Genomic DNA, 20,119 nt, shown 5'->3' with positions numbered 1-20,119 from the left:
GGGAGGGGGGGGAGGACGTGCGCAAGGCATGCTGGGACAGGGGAGGGCGCAGAGAGCAAGGCGGCCATATTGAGTGTGGCAGGAAGGGCTGCCCTCCCCCGGCCCGGGGCGGCTGCCGGCGTCCCCCGCCCCTCGCTGGGCCCGAGGTGGGGAAGGGGCGATGCGAGGGGAAGGGAGGGACGGGGAGGGACGGGACAAACCGCCATTACCCACCCACGCGTGTCTCGCGGAAGTCGTATTGAGGGCCTGACGTCATCCCGTTGAGCGGGCAAAGGCTTCGCGCCGTGCGGGGGGGGGGCGCGTCACTTCCGGTGCCGGGCAGGGCGGGGGGCGGTGAGGGGAGGCCGCGGCGACCCCCGGGCCGGCGTGTAACAAACCCGGGGGGGAAATTAACTCGTTTTTCCGCCTTTCCCGCGGTCACTAGCGAGGAAACGGCACCGGGGGGGTCTCGGGGGTCTCCTCGGGGACCGGCAGTGACAGCCCCGGGGGCCGCTCCCGGCTGTGGAACACAACAGCGATCGCATTCCCGTTCTTTTTTTTACCCCGACTCCCAATTATCGCACGTTTCTACGTCCCAGTATCTTTTATTCTTCTAAAAACGGGCCTCCAAGCGGTGCTGCGGCCTCGCCCCGCGGAACGATGAACCCTGCCCCTTTGGGAAAGGCTTCTGAGGCAGCTGCTCCAACAGAGACACCTCGGAACTGTTCATTTTTTTCCTGTCGCTCATGAATCCTGACGTCAGGCTCTTGTGTTGGGGTTTCTCTACATCTCTTTGCCTTAAAAAGTTCGTCCTGGAGTGCAACTAGTTGTGAGAATCTACCCACTCCACACCCCCAGCTCCTTCCCACCGCCCCACGAAGATTTCCAGTACCCCGGTATCTTAATTTTAGAAGAGCGCCAGATCTTTTGCCATTTTGGTGCCCCAGAAACTCGAAAGAGAAAAAAAAATAATCCCCAAACCATAGATGCCTTCATAAATGTTAATTGCATTTTCTTTTCATAGGAACAGGAGTTAGATTTTGCTTTTAGAATAATATTGCCCTCCTGTGGTCAAACAACAGTAAGCCCAGGAGCTGTTGCCAAAGGCCTGCTCGCACGTCATTCAAACATGCTTAATTGTTTCACGTGCATATATGATTTAGTGAAACAAAAGTCTTTTTTTCTGACATCACTTGCCCTTACTGTTTGCTTACTGCAGTTCACCCTTACAGGTTCGGGCACCCAACCCGATTCACCCTCTCACGTGGTGGTGGGATCGGCTCATGAGAATGATTCGCTGATGCTTTGAAACAGGGACAAGATCTTCACACAGGAGTCTACACAACAAAAGGTGCCTTCATTACTTCCGAGGGCCTCAGGGTCAGTTACCCAAGTGCAGGTCAGTCCAAGACCTACAATTGATTTTCAGGTGATGAGAGATTTTGGAGAAGCACAGAACGGCAGAGTGCCTCTTGCACACCGTAAATTGCAGGATCAAAGCCCGGATTATCTCATGTGGGTCCTGAAGGTGACTCACCAATACCATCATAAGACAATTTACTTCAAAACACCTACAATACTTAGAGCTAAGTTTTAGAGTTGTATAACACCGTGGGTTGTTGATTTGATATTTTGTCACTCCCTTTTTATTCTTTCTTCTGCCTTTCTTCCTAATCGTTGGAACTAAGTTTGTCAGTTTATACCAAGCTGGAATTTATCTGGCAGGATAATTGGATCTCCTAGAAAAATGTCACATTAAGTAGGAATTATGGATAATGCCCCTGCAAAACTAGCTAATGGAAAAAAACGTTTAATTGCTGCTTGAGAAATATTGATCAAATGCAGTCTTTCTACCTATGCATTTCTGTATTCGATACCACTATAACCTGCACAATACAGACAGAGTTGATGCTCAGATGGGCAGATGTGAATTTCAGAGAGATGCTTCTGGCTGCAGCACTGCTCAGGTGAATATATTTCTGTTGGACTCTGCTGGGAGCAATGGTTCTGGGTGGGTACTGGTTATTACTGAAGGCTTGTGTGGAGGACTTGTATCCTACAACATCTCTTTATGGGTTCTTGAAACTAAACATGATGCCCTGGAGCATCAAACCCTGTCCCTGCTGTGACAACATGGAATCATGGAAGTGTGGGGAGAAGGGACCTCTGGAGCTGCCTACTCCACCTTCCTGCTCAGAGCAGGACTGTCACCACTACAAGATCAGCCTGTCTCTGGTTCTGTCTAGCCAAATCCTGAAAACCACTTAACATGGAGCCCACAGCTTCTCCGAGTGGCCTGATCCAGTGCTGTGTGACCATATCTATAAAGAACTTTTTGCTAATATCCAACGTGAATGTCCTGGCTTGCAAATTGTCACCATTGCTCCTTCTTATACTTTCTGCCACTACCAAGAAGGGTCCATCTCCACTGTCTTTATAACCACCCTTCAAGTAGTTGTAACTGCTATTAGGTTGTTCCTTAATTGCTTGCACCACTTGGTTCCCAGCCCACCCTGATACATGGGGATCCTGCCCCAGCAGCAAAACTTCCTACTTCTCCTTGCTGAGCATCATGAGGTTTCTGTTCTCCTCATCTTGAGTTTATCACCATTTCTCTCACCCAGCACCTCCCCCAAATTAGGCAGTCTGCACTACCCTCCAGGTGACGAATGAAGCCCTAGGGTGACATGAACCCCAACAGAGTCACTGTTGATTACCAGCTGTCAGCTGCACCCTGAGCCACTGATTTCTACCCCCAGAGCCCAGTGGTCAGACTGTTTTTCAGTGAGTCTAACAGTGTGTTTGCCCAGCCCACGCTTCTTCAGCGTGCTCATGGGAATGGTGTCAAAAACCTCACTAAAGTCAAGGTAGATTACATCTGCTGCTTTCCACTTTCCCCATAGCCTCTTGTCTCAGCCTAGAGGGCAGCTGTAATTGTCGTCCTGTGACTGATTAATATTCCTGGCTCTTTCTCCTCTGAGGAGCTCATAATTTTTTGTTATTAATCCCAAAGACCATGACCTTGTATTTTGCACTACTGAATTTCGACCCCTTTCTATTATTCCATTCCTCAAGGCTGGCAACTTTTCACCTTCTCTAGAATACTATGATCCTTCCCTGTATTTTAAATGACACTCAATTTTTGACTGCAAGTTGACTCGGAATTGGGAGTTTGAGAAATTACATCATGAAAGGAAGTAGACTTGGCGTGGACTTGGCTTCAGGGTAGTACTGTTCTGCGTTGAGCTACAGAAGGGTTTTTTTAGTGAAAATTTTTTCTTCCCTGCAATCCCCAGCACATGGGAAAATCATTTCCAAAAGGTATATAGGGAGTGAAGGGAGTGTGACCTAGAAAAACTAGTAAGATGCATATGTCAAATCCAGTTAATTTTTTTTACTAATGATACTGATCTATATATATAAAATGCTGAACAGAACACTTATCTTCCCTGCGTTTGGCCTTAGGCTACATTCCCCATCAAAGGCAAAGAGACCCCGTTGACACTCTCCTGGTGAGTAAATCAGTCATGAGCGCAACATATTTCTTCTCCAAGAAACATATAGAAAGCCATGTATTGGAAATTAGGACTCTGGGGTTTCCCAGAGCTCAGCATATTCTTGAAACAAAGGTATTCATGCTCCATCCTACTTCCTCCCTTTACCTGCCCAGCAAACTCTGTGCAGCTCTCTGGCCTCATCGTACTGCTTCTGTCCACCACCATCCTCCTTCCCAGTTATGGATGCAGGACAACCCCCCAGTGAGTGGGGGCAAAAGGACCTTTCACCCTGTCCCTGCACACCCACGTGTGTACTGGACCCTTCGTTGCTGACCAGCAATGAGTTGGTCCATCCGAGATGCAGACATTTTTCTCTTCTACAAAGTGTGAATGAGGCAGTGCAGTAATTTTATGCAAATCCATGTGCAGATTAAAAAATTAATCAAATGCTGAAATTTTCATTTAAAGGGATTAGTCTTGAAAAATCCCCCATCTAATCCTCCTAGAATAGTCACTTGGAACAAACCTTCACCGCTTTGTTTTCCTCCTGGGTTCAGTGCATCTCCTGGAAAATTTTCTCGTAATGCTTTTGGGACCATCTGGAGCAGCAAGTTTGAGTTTGAGCAGGACTCACCAGGCGAATTAAATTTGATATATCAAATGATAGAAAAGATGTGTCAGTAAGTGGGGACATGGGAGTTTAAGGCAGTAAAATCTCTGCTCTGTTGTACTTCATAGGTAAACTCCCCTGGTAATGCATGAGAAATGGAAGCGGTAAGCCTCGGTGAGTCTAACGGTAATTTATGTACCAAGAGGCCAGAAGAAAGTCATGTAGCAAGAAAAACGAGTAGCAAGAGACACTGTTAAAACTTGCTGTGCCTGGTAGTTTACCGCTGTAACAAAGATGTAATCCGTCTTTTAGAGCCTGAGCTCAAAATTATCCTCAAAACAATTGGGGTTTGATCCAGTGCCATCTCAAATCTTTTTCCAAGCCCCTCGGGGATTTTGGAGTTGACCCTGTACGCAGTGGGCCAGCCACCAATCGCTGCCACCCTGGGGGAAATCCAGAGAAGTCCTGATGACATTAAAAATAAATTACCTTAGACTCCTGAAGATCTCAGTTAAATTAGCCATCCCGGAGCATTAATACACAGCATCCTCCGATCTTGCAGCACCTGAAACGCTCAGAGAGTGTGATTAGGTTGCCCTGCAACATGCCCAGTTGCCCCAACTTCAAGAAAACCACAAGCCCGTGATGCAAACCCTTGAACAAACCTCCAACCACAGCACCTGGAATAGCTCAGCTCTGCCCAGCGATGGCAGACTGGCCCCTAGAAGGGAATATTTTTCTGGCTCCTGCCACGGAGCGAGGTGATGGCTCGTTTTTCTCCCTGCACGGGCACGGCCAGCTCATTTGTTCACTGTTTTCCTCCCCAGTGTGGTTCCGATTTTATGGCTCAGACTATGCCCCCCTATGTCCATGCTTTTGGTCTCGTGCCACCATCCCATTTACCTGGCAGCTTACCACATGTCTGCCCCTAGTGCTGGATTGCTTCTGTTTCCCTCTAACTTTGGCTCCTTGCCTGCAGAATTGCTTTAATTAAAAAGTTAATGAAAGGTAATGCATACAAGTGCTTTGCCTGTATTTTATCACAGTCCAGCTCCTCTCCCTCCCTCTTTCCCAGAGTCGGTGGAGATGAGGAGCTGGGGTTTTGCTGCTTTTTCTTGTGAGAGTTTTAGCAGTGTGAGTTTCTGCAGGCTTAGGAGGAGCCCTGTGAAGAAAGAGCTTATGATGGTAATGCACGCCAACAGGTATGGAGATGGTGAACATTATTCATCAGTGAAAGCTGAGGAAGTTTTCATTTAAAGGGGATTAATCTAAAGCCCTTACAGTCCTCCTGCTCTCTTTGGAACATGCAATTCTTAGCATCATTTTCCTCCTAAGCGAGTGTGAACTTCTAGAAAACTTTCCAAAAGACTATATTCCAACTGCAAATTATCCCAATCAGGGACAAAGCGAAGGTGTAGAACCCGATCCCACTAGTGCCTATAGCACATCACCCTACATCCATATGGAAGAGGGCTCGTCCTGATGTGATTTCCATGAGAAACTGGAGAACAAATTAGTGCGTGAAGCAGCGTGAGTCACATCATTAGCCCCTTCTCCCCCCCGGCCAGCTGTGGGAAGAGGAAAATGCAGGGATGTCAGGATGTAATTTCCCCAGGTGCGAGACGCAGCAGCTGACTGGCAATTACATCATTTCTAGACTCACCATCCGTGGAGGTCGTCTGGGAGCTGCCATTTGGATTATTTTTTTTTCCAAGGCTGCCTATGCCCTGGCGTGGGGTGATATTCAGTTCTCTTGATCTTGTTTTTAAAGCCCTAGTAAAATGATAGGAGGGGTGTTTTTTTGTTAATATCTGCAGTGGATTTCATAGCACTGATTTATAGCTGTTCCCTGATGACATTTCATACTCGGTGCCTGAGACTGTGTAAATAAATTACACAAAAATGGATCTGTGGCATCATTAGCAGCACCCCCATTCCAAGGGGAGCCTCCAGTGAGCCTGTGTGTCTAATCAGAGCTGACAGGGAGCAGAGTTACACACCGAGACCTCCGAAGCTAATGGGTCTGTGCCAAATTCATCTCTCTGTTGTGCTGGTGTGAAGTTGGATAACCTCTGACTGCGAGGGGGGTTTTACACTGGATTTACGCTGCGTTTACACCTGTGCACTGAGGTTGGTGTCAGGCTTTGTGCCCTAAAACCCTGAGTAGTAAAATGATAGGAGGGGTGTTTTTTTGTTAATATCTGCAGTGGATTTCATAGCACTGATTTATAGCTGTTCCCTGATGACATTTCATACTCGGTGCCTGAGACTGTGTAAATAAATTACACAAAAATGGATCTGTGGCATCATTAGCAGCACCCCCATTCCAAGGGGAGCCTCCAGTGAGCCTGTGTGTCTAATCAGAGCTGACAGGGAGCAGAGTTACACACCGAGACCTCCGAAGCTAATGGGTCTGTGCCAAATTCATCTCTCTGTTGTGCTGGTGTGAAGTTGGATAACCTCTGACTGCGAGGGGGGTTTTACACTGGATTTACGCTGCGTTTACACCTGTGCACTGAGGTCGGTGTCAGGCTTTGTGCCCTCAAACCCTTCAAAGCAACGGCGAGATGCGTGCTGGCTTCAACAGGCTCTGGATCAGGCCTCGATGGTTAAAATATAATCTGAGTTCAGAGTGCAGAAAACAGATTACATGCCTGCTATTGTAGCGAAATGCTTTCCAGAGCAAGCATTAGCAGTATGTACACAAGTGCTGCATTTATTTTTTTTTCAGCTCCAGTAGAAGAGGATTGCTTTTAAACAACTTGCGCCTGCTGTGTCGTGTCTGGAGCTGGAGCTGAGCGGAGCCGCCGGGAGGGCACATGTGACAGGAGCCACGGTTGCAGGTCTGGTTGTGCTCAATTCCCCTGGTCTTCTGGGTCAGCCATGCACAGAAACATCAAGGCAGAGACAGAGGCTGTTAAAAGCTTTGGAGCTTTATTTTCTTAAACTCCCCTAGCTCCGTTTATGCCTTTTTCTCCAGCCACTCCCACAAAGCCTCTATCACAGCTCAGACGAGGTGACCTGGGGCATGATGCACCCCTTTTTTGTAACACCTTCCTCTGATTGTGCTGTGCTGCCAGGTGAATCGGAGACCTGCTGGGAATGGAGATGCTAATCTCAGTTCCTGAGAAGTGTAGAGCTGACTTGACAGTTGTACGGTTACTCTGGCCCTCATTGCAGAAGGGCTGAGGCTCACCGGTTTAAACTGCTGGCAGCACCAGCTGCCGTCAAGTTTAGGAGTCTAGGAACAAAGCGGTCAGGACGTTCTGTCTTTTATCTCTCCTCGTGACTGAAAATCCAGTCCTGACCAGTATCTAAAGAGAGCGTACATAGGTAGCTTATCTGCCCTGTGTTTTGCCTTTAAAATCTGTTTCTCTTCAATACCAAATAATTATTTTTTTTCTCTGGCAAACCTATGATTCTCCATAAAGTTTTACCTGCAAGTCCCTTATCCACTAGGTTTCAGGGTGTGACCAAGCTTCATTGCCTGAGAAGGTGCTTGTGTGGTTTTCACAGAGCCTTTGGGTCCTTGCAGCAAAATAAGGCAGATTTAGACCCAGAGGAGCTGTTGGAAAGCTTGGGTGGCTTAATGATTAACACCTTGCAATGCTATGGGAGCGTTAGGACAAAGCGACCTCTGGACTCTCACAGAAGAAGCCAGCCACTGGCCTTGCACCGAAACACACCCATTTACTAGAGAGAAGATTAACTCTCTCGGGTAATTTGAATGAGTTCTGTGATCCAGTGTGTTGCCTGGGCTGCTGCAGCCTCCTGGCACCCTGCCTTAATTGCCTGCACCATAATTGCCGTGAGCGGGAGAGCTGTGGATCACAAGGGTCTTTGATCCTGAGAAACCAGCAGTGAACTTGCTGCCAGTTAACGGAGGGAAGGAGAAATGCTGGGAGGGAATAGATGTCTGCACGTTGGCAGGGCCTGCCTTTCCTCTGTCAGGACAAGTGTCTGCCCTTAAGCACCTGAGAGCCTTTGGTCCACACTCATCTCTGTTGCATATAATGCTAATACTCAGTGGAGACTGGCTCAAATGGGCTTTCACAGACACGGCTGGCATCTTTGTCCGGATCTGAACTCCTATTTGGGCTCTAAATGTGATTTTAATGGATAATGAGAGAACCGAAAACTAAAGGAGGATGAAGCCTTGTGTTTGTTTGCTGTTTGGTGGGGAAGCCTCATTACTGGTCTCCCTGTGGCCACCAGCAGCAAAGGATCAGGCAGCCAGCAAGCCTGTTGTTTCTCCCAAGTCCATGCGTGATGCTGCAGAGACACATGTGGCAATGGGCAGCCAGAGAATGAGATCAGCATTTGGCTACCACAAGGAAGGGAGTTAGTGTAGTGAAAAGCTGTTCCACCCAGATACCCTGCTCTCTTCAGGACAGAGAGCAGCTTCCACAATTTGGAAAGGCATCAAATGCTGAGCAAATAGAAATGATGGCTTGCAAGTGACAAATCTATAGTGATGGAGGAGCTGGCTGGCAGAGCTCACCTTCCCTGCTGGAGGTGATAGGATTGCAGGGGAACCACAAGCTGACAAGTAGTTTGAACGTGACACTGTTCTTTCCTCCCTCCTGCCTGGGCAGAGGTTTGAAAATGCTGCCAATATGGCACCTTCATCTAAAGGAAACAGGAACTAGAGCACCGTGGTTGATGTTTTGGCCTCCCTACTCTCCCTGTCTCTCCTGCTAGTGTTTGCTTTCCCTTGCAGGTTGGAGGGTGCTGGCTGACCCAGCTCTTGAGCCCTTGCCAGTGTTGGCAGAGTGTGTACAAGCCCACCCCACCGAGCAGATTGACTCAGCCCGGCCACCCTGCGCAGAATGTCCCTTCGGGAGCACGCGCTGTCCCTCTTCCGCAGCGCGGTGGGCACCGTCCGGCCAGCTCCGATGCTGAAAAGGGCTGTGAAGCTCCAAGGAGATGGGTGCCCTCAGCTGCTGGTGAAGGGCCAGGCCTTTCCAGTTAAGAGGGACCTGTACCTGGTAGGTTTCGGCAAAGCTGTGCTGGGAATGGCTGCAGCAGCAGAAGAGATCCTGGGAGATCACCTCGTTCGGGGGATCATCAATGTGCCCCTAGGCATCCAGGAGAGCCTGCAGCGAGCAGGAATGCAGTAAGAGGGGGCTGTGTCTGGACAGTTTTTGGGGGATAGGCTGCCAGATTTATCCTCTGTGGGATGTTGCTGTGAATCCCTTCAGTCCTTTCCACTTGCCCTTGCTCTGGTGCCCACCCTGTCCACCACACTGCCCTGGTCTTCAACCTCCATCATGTCCCAGCAGACCAGGAAAACAGCCCATCTCTTGTGCTGGATGTGCTGCCTCCCCAGCCCTGGGGAAGAGACACTTAGCAAGAGGCCACCTCCCTGTCCTGGTCACTCACAGTGCACCTCTAGTGCACCAGGTCCGTTTGCCTGCAGAGTGACAGCCTGGCTGCCTGTGTAGGTGCATGTGTTAGTGGTGTAATTACCTCTCTTACCTCACCAGGGAGATGCTCCTGAAGCCACACAGCAAAATCCAAGTCATCGAAGGTGCCAAGAACAACCTCCCAGACCCAGAGGCTCTGAAGGGAGCAGTTGCCATCCAGGAGCTGGCTGAGGGTCTGACTGCAGATGACCTGCTCCTTGTGCTCATCTCAGGTAGCGTGGGGATCCCAGGGAAGGGGCTCTGCTGAGGGCCATCCAGCTGCCTGCCCACATGTGGCAGTGCAGCAGGGGAGCACTGTGCTGTGCCAGCTCTTACAGGACTGGCACTTACACCATGATTTTTCCTTTCTCCCTCTTCCTGCCAGCCTTTCTCCAGGGATGCAGCAGGGGAGGGCACAGGGCTACCTGTTGCAGTGGACATGGCACCTCCCAGCACTGAGGAGAGGCTGAGCTGCGCAGGCTGGTGGCTGTGGTGGTGCCACCACTGTGAGATGGCACCTCTGGGCACAGCCTGCCAGCTGCTCTCACCCCTTGGCAAGGAGGTGCTTTCTTCCTGCCCCCTCCTTACATTTGGGGATCTAGACTTGGAGAAGCAAGCACTTGGTGGGCTTGCATGCTGTGAATTTGTGCAGGGGTGTGAGTCTGTGAGCTGAGATTTGGGACTGACCCATCCCAGGGCTTTGCTGCTTCCCAGCCGGTGGAAACGAGGCCCCCAGGTTCCAAACCAGTGAGCTGTGTGTCCCCAACGCCCCCAGGCTCTGTCTGCTGGGCCCCTGGGCTGTCCCCAGACCCAGGGCTGTGTAAGGAAGGTGGATATTGTACATCAGAGGGATGCAGTGACATCACCCCAGGCTGAGCTCAGCTGGGTGAGTAGGTGTCACAGCGCAGAAGCACGCAGGGGCTCGGAGCAGCTCTGTATAAACCCTTTGGTCTCCTCAGCTCAGTGATTGTTCCTCTGTGGAGGCTGGAGCCTGATCTGGTGCAGAGAGCAGTGCCATTAGGCAATCACCCAAGCAACTGGAATCTAGCTGTGCTTGCTGGGGATTCCCCTGGGCTTCCTCCTGTCCTTTGGCTATGAGGATCTCCAAGAGACTCCTCAGCCCTTCAGGGAACCTGTACAGGATCTCCCCGCGGCTGCGGCTCCCTGTGCCTGCGCACACCCACACAGCAGCCGGTCCCCAACTGCTCCTGCCTCTCAGCTAGATCCCTGGCTATTGACTGAAACACAGGCATTTGCATTTGTTTTTCTTGCTCATCATGTTTTATTGATGCTGATTTGTCTCAAACCTCTGAGCAGGCTTTGCCTTTTGACAGTAGCTTTCAGCAGCGCTTCTGTGCACGTTCACTCTCTGCTCAGATCTTGCTCCTTTCTACTCTGTATTTTCCATCCATTCCACTTTTCCATTAGAACCATTTTTTCTTTGCCTTCTTTTCTGTGTTTCCAATGTCTGCTTGTATGCAACAGGATTCCCATGAATGAGGCTATCACCACAGACTCTGGGTGTGCTTTGTCCTTTGTGTTACTCTGTCCTCCTTTCCTTTCCTTTCCTCCCAGGCCCAGATAAGCGCAGTTCAGCAATTTCCGATCTTGCTGCAGCCATAGCTGGTGTTTTTACAGGCAGTCCTGAGTAAATGGAGCCAGCAAAGCAGGCAGTGGCTCCATCTGCTTAGCACTGACTGCTGTGCGAGTCGTGGAGCCCGTGCTCCCTGCTCACTCATCCAGGTAGCCCTTGAAAAATCAGGATGACGACACACGAGTAGCCTGATGTAGCGGGGAGAACAGTTGTTGGTCCTTCTCTCTCGTCCCCACAACACTGCAGGGATGTGATTACCCGGGTCCAGTGAGGTTTACACTGCCTGGGTGAAGCGTTGCTGACTGCAGACAGTGTGGGGCAGCAGCAAATAAAAGCCACTGGTGGAGAAGAGTGAATTCTCCAGAGATATTAGCATAGCTCCCAACCACCTCTGCCTTCCCCCTGCGCACTGGTGAGCGAAGAGGAGAGGCTCAAGCATTGAACAGTCTTGTGTTCCTCCTGTCCTCCTTTTCCTGCTGTCCTGATTGATGTTCTTGCCATCTCTTCTGCATTCTAGGAGGTGGCTCAGCCCTACTGCCTGCTCCCATTCCTCCCATCCTCCTCAAAGAGAAGGAGAAACTCACAAAGATGCTGGCTTCCCGAGGAGCTGCCATACAGGAGCTGAATATTGTCCGGAAGACTCTGTCCTTGCTGAAGGGTGGAGGGCTCGCCCGGCTTGCACATCCTGCACAGGTAACCAAAGGGAAGCCCTGCCCTCAAAATAGGGGTTTGATCAACTGACCTAGGTGTGCTTGCAGGGTTTTTTTCCTCACCGAGTGAGCAACCCTCACACACTGTTGTTGCTCAGATTTCATTGAGAACCCAAACTCTCAGGGAGACAGGTGGAGAACGGTGAATTTTGACTCTGCAAATATCAGCCATCCCATCACACCGCTCTCAGCAGACCCAGGCCCACACCCAGCAGGCACTTCCAACGTGCTGGTGCTCCACCACAGGGCTTTTGAGGCTGGGTCCAACCCTTGGCTCCTTCAAGGACTGTTCTCAGCGAGTGCCATCACTGAGCCCACACTGGGTTACCAGCCTGACAGCTGCAGTGGCACGGGCTACATCTTACAGTGTGGTGGTCAGCATCAAAGGATGCTTTAGATCTGTAAGTTTGGGAAGGGCAAGGTGACTCCCATGAGATCTTAAAACAAAAATGGGCCAAGATCTGCCCCTGTTTCCATTTGCTTTGACACGGGCATGGTAGGAGTGTAACCCAGAGCAGCGCTACGCCAGGGCTCTGGTGTGGCCACCTGCCTCTGCCTCCCACAATAATCTGCAGGTGTTTCTCTTGGTAGGTGGTGAGCCTCATCCTTTCTGATGTGATTGGTGACCCCCTGGACATCATAGCGAGTGGGCCCACTGTTGCCAGCTCCCACAGTGTCCAAGACTGCCTTCAGATACTCACCAAATACAACCTGCTGCACAACCTGCCCAAGTCAGTAGAAACGGTTCTGTCCAGCTCTCCCACCAAGCCCACTGCTCCAGAAGACTACTCCCACGTTTGCAACGTCATCATCGGATCGAACACGCTGGCTTTAGATGAGGCCAAACGCCAAGCTGAGGACCTGGGCTACGCCACTCTGATTCTGAGCACGGCCATCTGCGGGGAGGTCGGCCGTGTGGCCACTCTGTACTGCCAACTGGTCCAGCTGGTCTGCCTGGGCTTGGCCAGCCTCGGAGAAGGGCCTCGGGGTGAGGAGGTGAGAGGGAATCTCCTGCAGCTGGTGGCAGAGCTGGAGATCCCGGGGTTGAACCTTGCCAACTTTCTACAAGCCCTACAAGGATTAGGACCTGAGAGACCAGTCTGCATCCTGGCCGGTGGAGAAACCACGGTTCAGCTTCAAGGAACCGGCAAGGGAGGGAGGAACCAGGAGCTGGCCCTGCGTGTGGGGCTGGGGCTGCACAGGGCACAGGCCATGGAGACCAGCAGCCCCCTGAGGAGGTGTGAGATCATCTTCCTCAGTGGGGGAACAGATGGGCAGGACGGGCCGACAGAGGCGGCGGGGGCCTTCTGCAGCCCCGAGCTGGTGGAGGCAGCACTACAGGAGGGCCTCGACGTGGAGGCCTTTCTCAGCAACAATGACTCCTATACCTTCTTCAGCCAGTTCCAAGGTGGGCATCACCTCCTGGTGACAGGCTTGACGGGCACCAACGTCATGGACATCCAGGCCATTTTAGTTAGAGCCACAGAGAGATCATGAGAGCTCCCTCTGCAGATACCCAGGTGCATTTAATTAGGACTGGGGGTAAATGAAGGCATCAACACTGCAGGCCGATGTAAACTACTTAAATTAGGGCTTGCTGTCATGGCTGCTAATATCTTTGACAGAAAGAATCCACTAATTAAACACATGAGTGGACATCCACAGCAAAAGCAAGCACTTGTAATTGGGATCAGAGGAAGGTAAGAGGTCACCTAACGGACACAGAGGCCACATTTAACACTTCTGCTGAGAGCTGCCACTCCTGTGTCTGCTCCAGCTATAGATAAAAGACATGGGGAAGCGAGGCCAAGGTACGGCTGCCAGGGAGAGCCCTCACTGCAGCTGTGGCACCTCCAGTGCCCCCAGCTCAAAATCAGCTCATCAGGGGGGCTTTTGCAGGTTCACAGGAGTGCATCCCAGTGACTGAAGGACATAAAAGCAATAGCAAGGCCTGCCCAGCTGGAGGTATGGATGTGCTGGGCGGACGCGGTGGGGACACCCAACACCGTGCCAGCACAGTGCCCTGCAGTTCCTCTCACACCAGGGTACCTGAGGCAACGCAGACCCTGATCCCAGCACAACGCACACCCGGCAGTGCAGCTCAGGAGCACACTGGCCCAGAGCAGCATTTTGTCTCACACGGGTGACACAAAAGCAGTGCACAGTGACACAGAAGCTGGTATACCTTCACGGGGCAGCAAAAGGAAGGGGACGATAGGGGTGCAGCAGCAAGCCAGCTGAGTGGAGTCCTTCCTCCTCCAGACACCTTCCCCACTGATCCCACCAGGAGAGCCTCCACGCCAGCAGCACGGACGCTGTGAGCTATCACCGTGGTGTTTTCCAGCTGCCTAGAAAACAGTTGCACATCCAGCCTGAGCCACTGACCTTTCTCCTGCGCCGAGGCAGAAGTCGCTGTCACTCTGATTAACTCCACTAATTCCGCAGAACAAAAGGCAAAGAAACCTTCCTGCTCGGCTCTCCTGACCCACGCTGCTGAGCTGATCAAAGGGCAGAGCTGCCAGAGCCCTGCTTTGACAGGGAGCTGCTTCCCCGCATGTGTAAGGACGCGGTGGCTATCGCAGTTGCGTCACCCACTGCAGTGCAATATGTGGGAGAGCAGGGATGAGCCGGGTTTCCCAGGATGTGGAGCCCATGGTGGGGCTGGATTTCAGAAGGGCTCTGCCTGTAGCAACAGGCACGGTGATGGTTTTGGCTGGATATTCAAAGGACTTCAGCTCAGCAGCCAGTATGACCCAACACGTCCGACTCCTTTTGAGGATCTGCCTGTTTGTTACAGTGCCTGAGCGGGAGCTGAGCTCCTTTGAAAAATTGCAGCCCTAATTTAATAGGACACGCTTGACTCAGACTATTTCCAGACAGACAGACCTACTCCGTGTGGCTGATCTCATCTCGTGACACAAATACACCATCCTGCCAACACCACGAGTCATGGTGTCTCAGTGAAGAGTCGTTCTGCACCCTGCTCCTAGACGGAGCGGAGGGTGGATTTTTGAGGAGGATGCGACACCTCCTGCTTTGGTTTGGAAGCCAATTTTTAACAAGTAGGGATATCAGCAGGACCATCACGGGGCCCGGTATCCATGCCAGGCTGGCAGCTGGACAGTCTGGGCCACAGCCCAAGCGTAGTGTCAAGGCACAAGCCTGGGGATTTCAAAACCCTGGTCTTACCCCGGTGGTTTGAACTCATCCACGCATCTCATTTGTCCTCTGACTCTGAAGGTCTTCTGTAACATGCCTGAACTCGCTCGGGCTGGCAAGCAGCTTTGAGATCTGCTGGGTGGAACCTGCCAAGCGGTATAAAGCTCGCTGTGCCCCCATAATGTCAGGTGGAGGTTGCACAGGAGAAGCTGCTTTGTGCTGCGCGTTTTTCTCCGGAGGTGGCCAGGAGGTTTCGGAGCGTTTGGCGTTTTCCACATGCCCGGCGTGCCAGCACCACGGGGGCACTAACATGAGCAGCAGTACAGCCAAAAAGTATGGGCTGCGGCCAGGATGACTGGCTAAATCTGGCTCCAAAATGATTTTAAATGGTTCCTTGTCCAATTCTGCTCCAGAGTGACTCCGGTTTCGGGCTGGGGTGCCTGGCAGGAGGGTCACTGGCATCTTCAGCGGCAGATGCAGTGTGCCAGCCTGGGCATGCCATTACAGGCCTGCTGTCCCCTGTGCTCTGCCCACAGCCCCACCACACTGCTGAGCTGTGCCAGTCCTCAGGGCTGCTGCTTGCACCATGGCACTGTCGAGTCCAGAAGACCTTGGGCTCAGGCTCTCTGGCTTCTCCTGGGAAATGCCTGCGCTGATAATACCGCATGTACCCCGAGCTGTGTACTTGCTTTCTAAACAGCAACTTTTCACTAATGATTAAAAAAAAGAGTTTGTGTTGGGGAGGAGAGAAGGCTGATAAAAGGTTTGTTGAAAGGATGAAGCTGTTTGAAGTGCTCTTCACATCTACATTCGCTTGGCCTCCATGTGCAGCTTTTGTTCTTGTCCCTTCTTTTTTAATGAGGAAATAACAGGACAGGGGGAGGTTGACCAAGGACACCCAGGTTACAGAAACACTTTTCCTCTTCTGATGCTTCTACCTGGATAGAGCGAAGTTCCGTTTCTGATGGATTGCTTGGGTGGACCTCGTGCATCTTCTCCCTAGGGAGGAAAGGAGCTTTGGAGTGTGCGCAGCCCTTACAAACAAGGCGTCATTGTACTCCTCGGGATGACGCTCAGCACACAATTGTGTGTTACTGTTCCAGCCCAAAGCCAGTTCTGACCTGCAGTCCCTTTGCTGGCAGCAGAAGACCCCACACACAAGCCAGCACATATTTGGGCCACACTAGTTGGGTTTTGCAAAGATTTGTGCGATAAGAGTTGCCTCTAAAGACGCAGCAGCATCGCTTACCTGCCAAGTTCTGATTTGCCTCCAGGCTGTCGGAGCCTGCCAGGAGCAATGACCTTCCCATTGGGAACCTGAGTGAGTCACCACCACCGAGCAGGGCTTTGCAGCTTGCCTGAGACGTGCTGGATTGCAGGAGTGTACCCAGGCAAATGAAAATACCCAAAACTGGAGCTGTGGTCACGGTGACCCCAGCGTGTGGGCCATACTGGGACCACATCATCCTGGCTTCGGGGCGCTTGTACCTAAGGAGACAAGTCACAGAAAGAGTGAGAACACCAAGAGCTGCTTGGGTTTGGCACTTCCAGTCCCTGCCCTTTTTAGTGGAAAAGCAAAATTTCTACAGCAGCCAGCCTCCAGGAAGGAGATGGCCAACAGCTCCCTGGCCACATCCCCGTAGATGGGCAGTGGACAAAGGGACAGCCATTGGGAAAAGCCATGCCCAGCTGCTGGGTGGGGAGAGGGCGAGCAAAGCCCGGGTGTGTTTGGGGTCGATTTGCTCTCCTAAGCTGGCTGCTCGTAGCCAAACAGTGCTAATGGCCGGGCGAAGTGACTGCGTTATTAACAGCACGAGCTTTTGGCAGTAAATTAAAAATCTTGGCTGCCGCCCTTGGCTCTGCTCTTGCCTCTTAGGAGACATTAATATCACAGCTCCCCAGCATTCCCATTATCACTTCATTAAGGATCCAATAATGATAAATGTGGATGGTTTTATTTTGCACAGAGCCTGATTAATGGCTAATATTTCACTAGGTGTTAATGGGGCCCTTCCTTTATGGAGGGACTGGAATGGGGGCTGCCTTTCATCTCCTCCACAAGCCGGGTAATTTTCACTATTTTTGCTAATGTGACAGATTTAACGCAAACCTTGAAAGAGCGGCTGAGGCCTCTTGAGAAACTTTGAAGAGCATCGTGCTTGGGGGAGCCCTCGCTGCCACGGCTGTTCCCCAGCTCCTTCTTCCTCCTCCTCTTCTTCCTCCTCCTCCTCTGTTGTGCTGCTGGCAGTACCTCCTTCCAGTGCCCTCACCGGGAGGCTGTTACCCACCTCCAGGATAGCAGGGGGGCAAAAGCAAGGCAAGGGGGTGCCCGGGGACCTCCCCACCCTGGGGCTGGGCCCACCAGCACAGCTTCCAGGGTTCTCCACAAGAGAGATGCTGCAGAGATTTGGGCCACACTAGTTGGGTTTTGCAAAGATTTGTGCGATAAGAGTTGCCTCTAAAGACGCAGCAGCATCGCTTACCTGCCAAGTTCTGATTTGCCTCCAGGCTGTCGGAGCCTGCCAGGAGCAATGACCTTCCCATTGGGAACCTGAGTGAGTCACCACCACCGAGCAGGGCTTTGCAGCTTGCCTGAGACGTGCTGGATTGCAGGAGTGTACCCAGGCAAATGAAAATACCCAAAACTGGAGCTGTGGTCACGGTGACCCCAGCGTGTGGGCCATACTGGGACCACATCATCCTGGCTTCGGGGCGCTTGCACCTAAGGAGACAAGTCACAGAAAGAGTGAGAACACCAAGAGCTGCTTGGGTTTGGCACTTCCAGTCCCTGCCCTTTTTAGTGGAAAAGCAAAATTTCTACAGCAGCCAGCCTCCAGGAAGGAGATGGCCAACAGCTCCCTGGCCACATCCCCGTAGATGGGCAGTGGACAAAGGGACAGCCATTGGGAAAAGCCATGCCCAGCTGCTGGGTGGGGAGAGGGCGAGCAAAGCCCGGGTGTGTTTGGGGTCGATTTGCTCTCCTAAGCTGGCTGCTCGTAGCCAAACAGTGCTAATGGCCGGGCGAAGTGACTGCGTTATTAACAGCACGAGCTTTTGGCAGTAAATTAAAAATCTTGGCTGCCGCCCTTGGCTCTGCTCTTGCCTCTTAGGAGACATTAATATCACAGCTCCCCAGCATTCCCATTATCACTTCATTAAGGATCCAATAATGATAAATGTGGATGGTTTTATTTTGCACAGAGCCTGATTAATGGCTAATATTTCACTAGGTGTTAATGGGGCCCTTCCTTTATGGAGGGACTGGAATGGGGGCTGCCTTTCATCTCCTCCACAAGCCGGGTAATTTTCACTATTTTTGCTAATGTGACAGATTTAACGCAAACCTTGAAAGAGCGGCTGAGGCCTCTTGAGAAACTTTGAAGAGCATCGTGCTTGGGGGAGCCCTCGCTGCCACGGCTGTTCCCCAGCTCCTTCTTCCTCCTCCTCTTCTTCCTCCTCCTCCTCTGTTGTGCTGCTGGCAGTACCTCCTTCCAGTGCCCTCACCGGGAGGCTGTTACCCACCTCCAGGATAGCAGGGGGGCAAAAGCAAGGCAAGGGGGTGCCCGGGGACCTCCCCACCCTGGGGCTGGGCCCACCAGCACAGCTTCCAGGGTTCTCCACAAGAGAGATGCTGCAGAGTCAGGCCCATCCTTGCAAGGGGTGGGCTGGTGCTGGCCTCCTCCTAAAGTGGCTGGGCACCCCTCACCTGCCCCCCGAGAGGGCTGGGGAGCCTGGGATTCAGGACAGAGCCCTCCTCCAGCACCCCGGGGGCTCGCTTTGGTGGCTCCTCTGAGGCCAGGTCCCATGGCACAGAGGTTCTTCTCCGCTGTAGGACCCTGGTGTATTGCACGGCTTCAATCCCTATATGAAGTGGGATGTATAATCACATAGGAATAAAAAGCCATACAAGACAGCAGGCTGTGAGTAGCTCCACGCTGGCAGGGCGACAGGCCAGTCCCTCTGCAGCAGCGGCCACGGCCCCCGCCGGGATGGAGCTGGGCCCTGGGGAGCCCCCAGGAGCCTCCCCCCGGCCCCTTTGTGGGGTCCGTGGGGAGACAGAGGAGCCTTGCATCAAAGAGAGAAGAGAAGTGGTGTTTCAGCCAGGAGAAAGCGTGGGAGGTCCCAGCGCGCTGGAGAGGGAGTCCTGTGGAGCATCAGCACTTGCTCCCAGCTCACGGGGTCCCTCACCTCAGGTCTCCCCTTGGAGCTGACATAAGACTCACCCCGTGGTACACCCAGACCTTCCCTCTGCCCATTCCCATCCTGGAGCATCACCCCCCAGGGGCTCCTCCAGCCTGGGGACCCTCTGCTTGTACCACTGTCATCTCCAGGGCTTTATCAGCCCCACGAAGGCAAGGGGTACCACAGCCTCCAGCGCCATCAGAAACACCTCGTGGGGGGAGAAAAAGGAGCCAGCCCCCTTCCCTGTGGCGGTCAGAGCATCCTCAACCATCTGGCCAAGAAGAAGCAGCCCAGCAGGTGGAGCGAGCGGTTGTGGGGAGCTGTCAGCACCCAAATCCTCCAGCAGCCCATCAGGAGCAGCACCTGGCTGGGCCACCTGCAGCAGCAGCTCTTGATGGGGGGCCACGAACAAGCGTGGACCCTCCACTAAGAGGGTGGACGTGGGTAGAATGAGACCAGGGAGCCATTGCCCCAGTGAATGCTCACGGAGCAGTGCCAGGGGTGTGACGGGGGCAGGCTCCCACAGGAGCCCACCCAAGCCATGCTGGGGATAAAGCCAAGTGGTGGCCAGCAGAAAGGGGGTTTTGTGCTGTCTTCTCTCCTCCTGCCTTCCTCTGGAAGCTGCTCACATCCCAGCAGGGATTCTGGCATCCACGAGATGGGAGACCCGGAGCAGGGCCTGCAGCAGGAGGGGACAGGCTCATTCAACTCAGCCCAGACACACACTGAGAAGGGAACAGCTTCTTTTAGCTAAAAAGGAGCAAAGCAGCAATGCACAGCCATGCTCTGCTCACTGAGGGCACCAAAAAACCTCTTTTTGCTGGCCCAAGAGACCACAGCTGATCACCAGCCTCCAGCTGAGCACCACAACATTGCCTTGGGCAGCGCTGGAGGGGCTGAGTCATCCCAGAGTCATCACCCCAGGCTCCCCTTAACCCATGAGGAGGAACTTCAAGCTCCAGGCTGACTTTCCAAGCCACATC

At 52.4% G+C, this 20,119-nt stretch overlaps 2 protein-coding genes and 1 long non-coding RNA gene across 7 annotated transcripts in view; 1 reads left to right on the top strand and 2 right to left on the bottom strand.

Annotated features, from left to right (window-relative positions):
• Positions 1-256, bottom strand: part of LOC106898270 (WD repeat-containing protein 82-like) — a 15,429-nt gene extending 15,173 nt beyond the window's left edge. Inside the window, exon 1 of the mRNA XM_014959407.1 lies at positions 214-256. Within this exon, the coding sequence (XP_014814893.1) occupies positions 214-256 (43 nt within the window). The remainder of the gene's footprint in view (positions 1-213) is intronic.
• Positions 55-14,359, top strand: GLYCTK (glycerate kinase). 5 transcript variants are annotated; one of them, XM_014959459.1, is made up of 7 exons: positions 55-146; positions 1,199-1,378; positions 6,818-6,929; positions 8,807-9,202; positions 9,573-9,724; positions 11,603-11,778; positions 12,387-13,981. In XM_014959459.1, the coding sequence occupies exons 4-7, from the start codon at positions 8,916-8,918 to the stop codon at positions 13,290-13,292; spliced, it is 1,521 nt and encodes a 506-aa protein (XP_014814945.1). In that variant the 5' UTR covers positions 55-146; positions 1,199-1,378; positions 6,818-6,929; positions 8,807-8,915; the 3' UTR covers positions 13,293-13,981. The 5 variants fall into 5 exon arrangements, with proteins under 5 accessions (XP_014814945.1, XP_014814946.1, XP_014814944.1 ...); XM_014959460.1 differs by having other exon boundaries at positions 60-146; positions 1,212-1,330; XM_014959458.1 differs by having other exon boundaries at positions 60-146; positions 1,212-1,378.
• On the bottom strand, positions 14,359-17,341 carry LOC106898299. The gene is made up of 3 exons (XR_001413912.1): positions 17,065-17,341; positions 16,204-16,442; positions 14,359-15,953 (listed from the first exon to the last, which is right to left on the bottom strand). It is a non-coding gene; the product is annotated as an uncharacterized LOC106898299 (long non-coding RNA).
• Positions 17,342-20,119: the final 2,778 nt, after the last annotated feature.

Source organism: Calidris pugnax, unplaced genomic scaffold, assembly GCF_001431845.1.
Source record: "Calidris pugnax isolate Ruff unplaced genomic scaffold, ASM143184v1 scaffold407, whole genome shotgun sequence".
Classification (NCBI taxonomy): Eukaryota; Metazoa; Chordata; class Aves; order Charadriiformes; family Scolopacidae; genus Calidris; species Calidris pugnax.
Note: the sequence above shows the minus strand (reverse complement) of the source record. Positions and strands in the feature narration are given on the sequence as shown.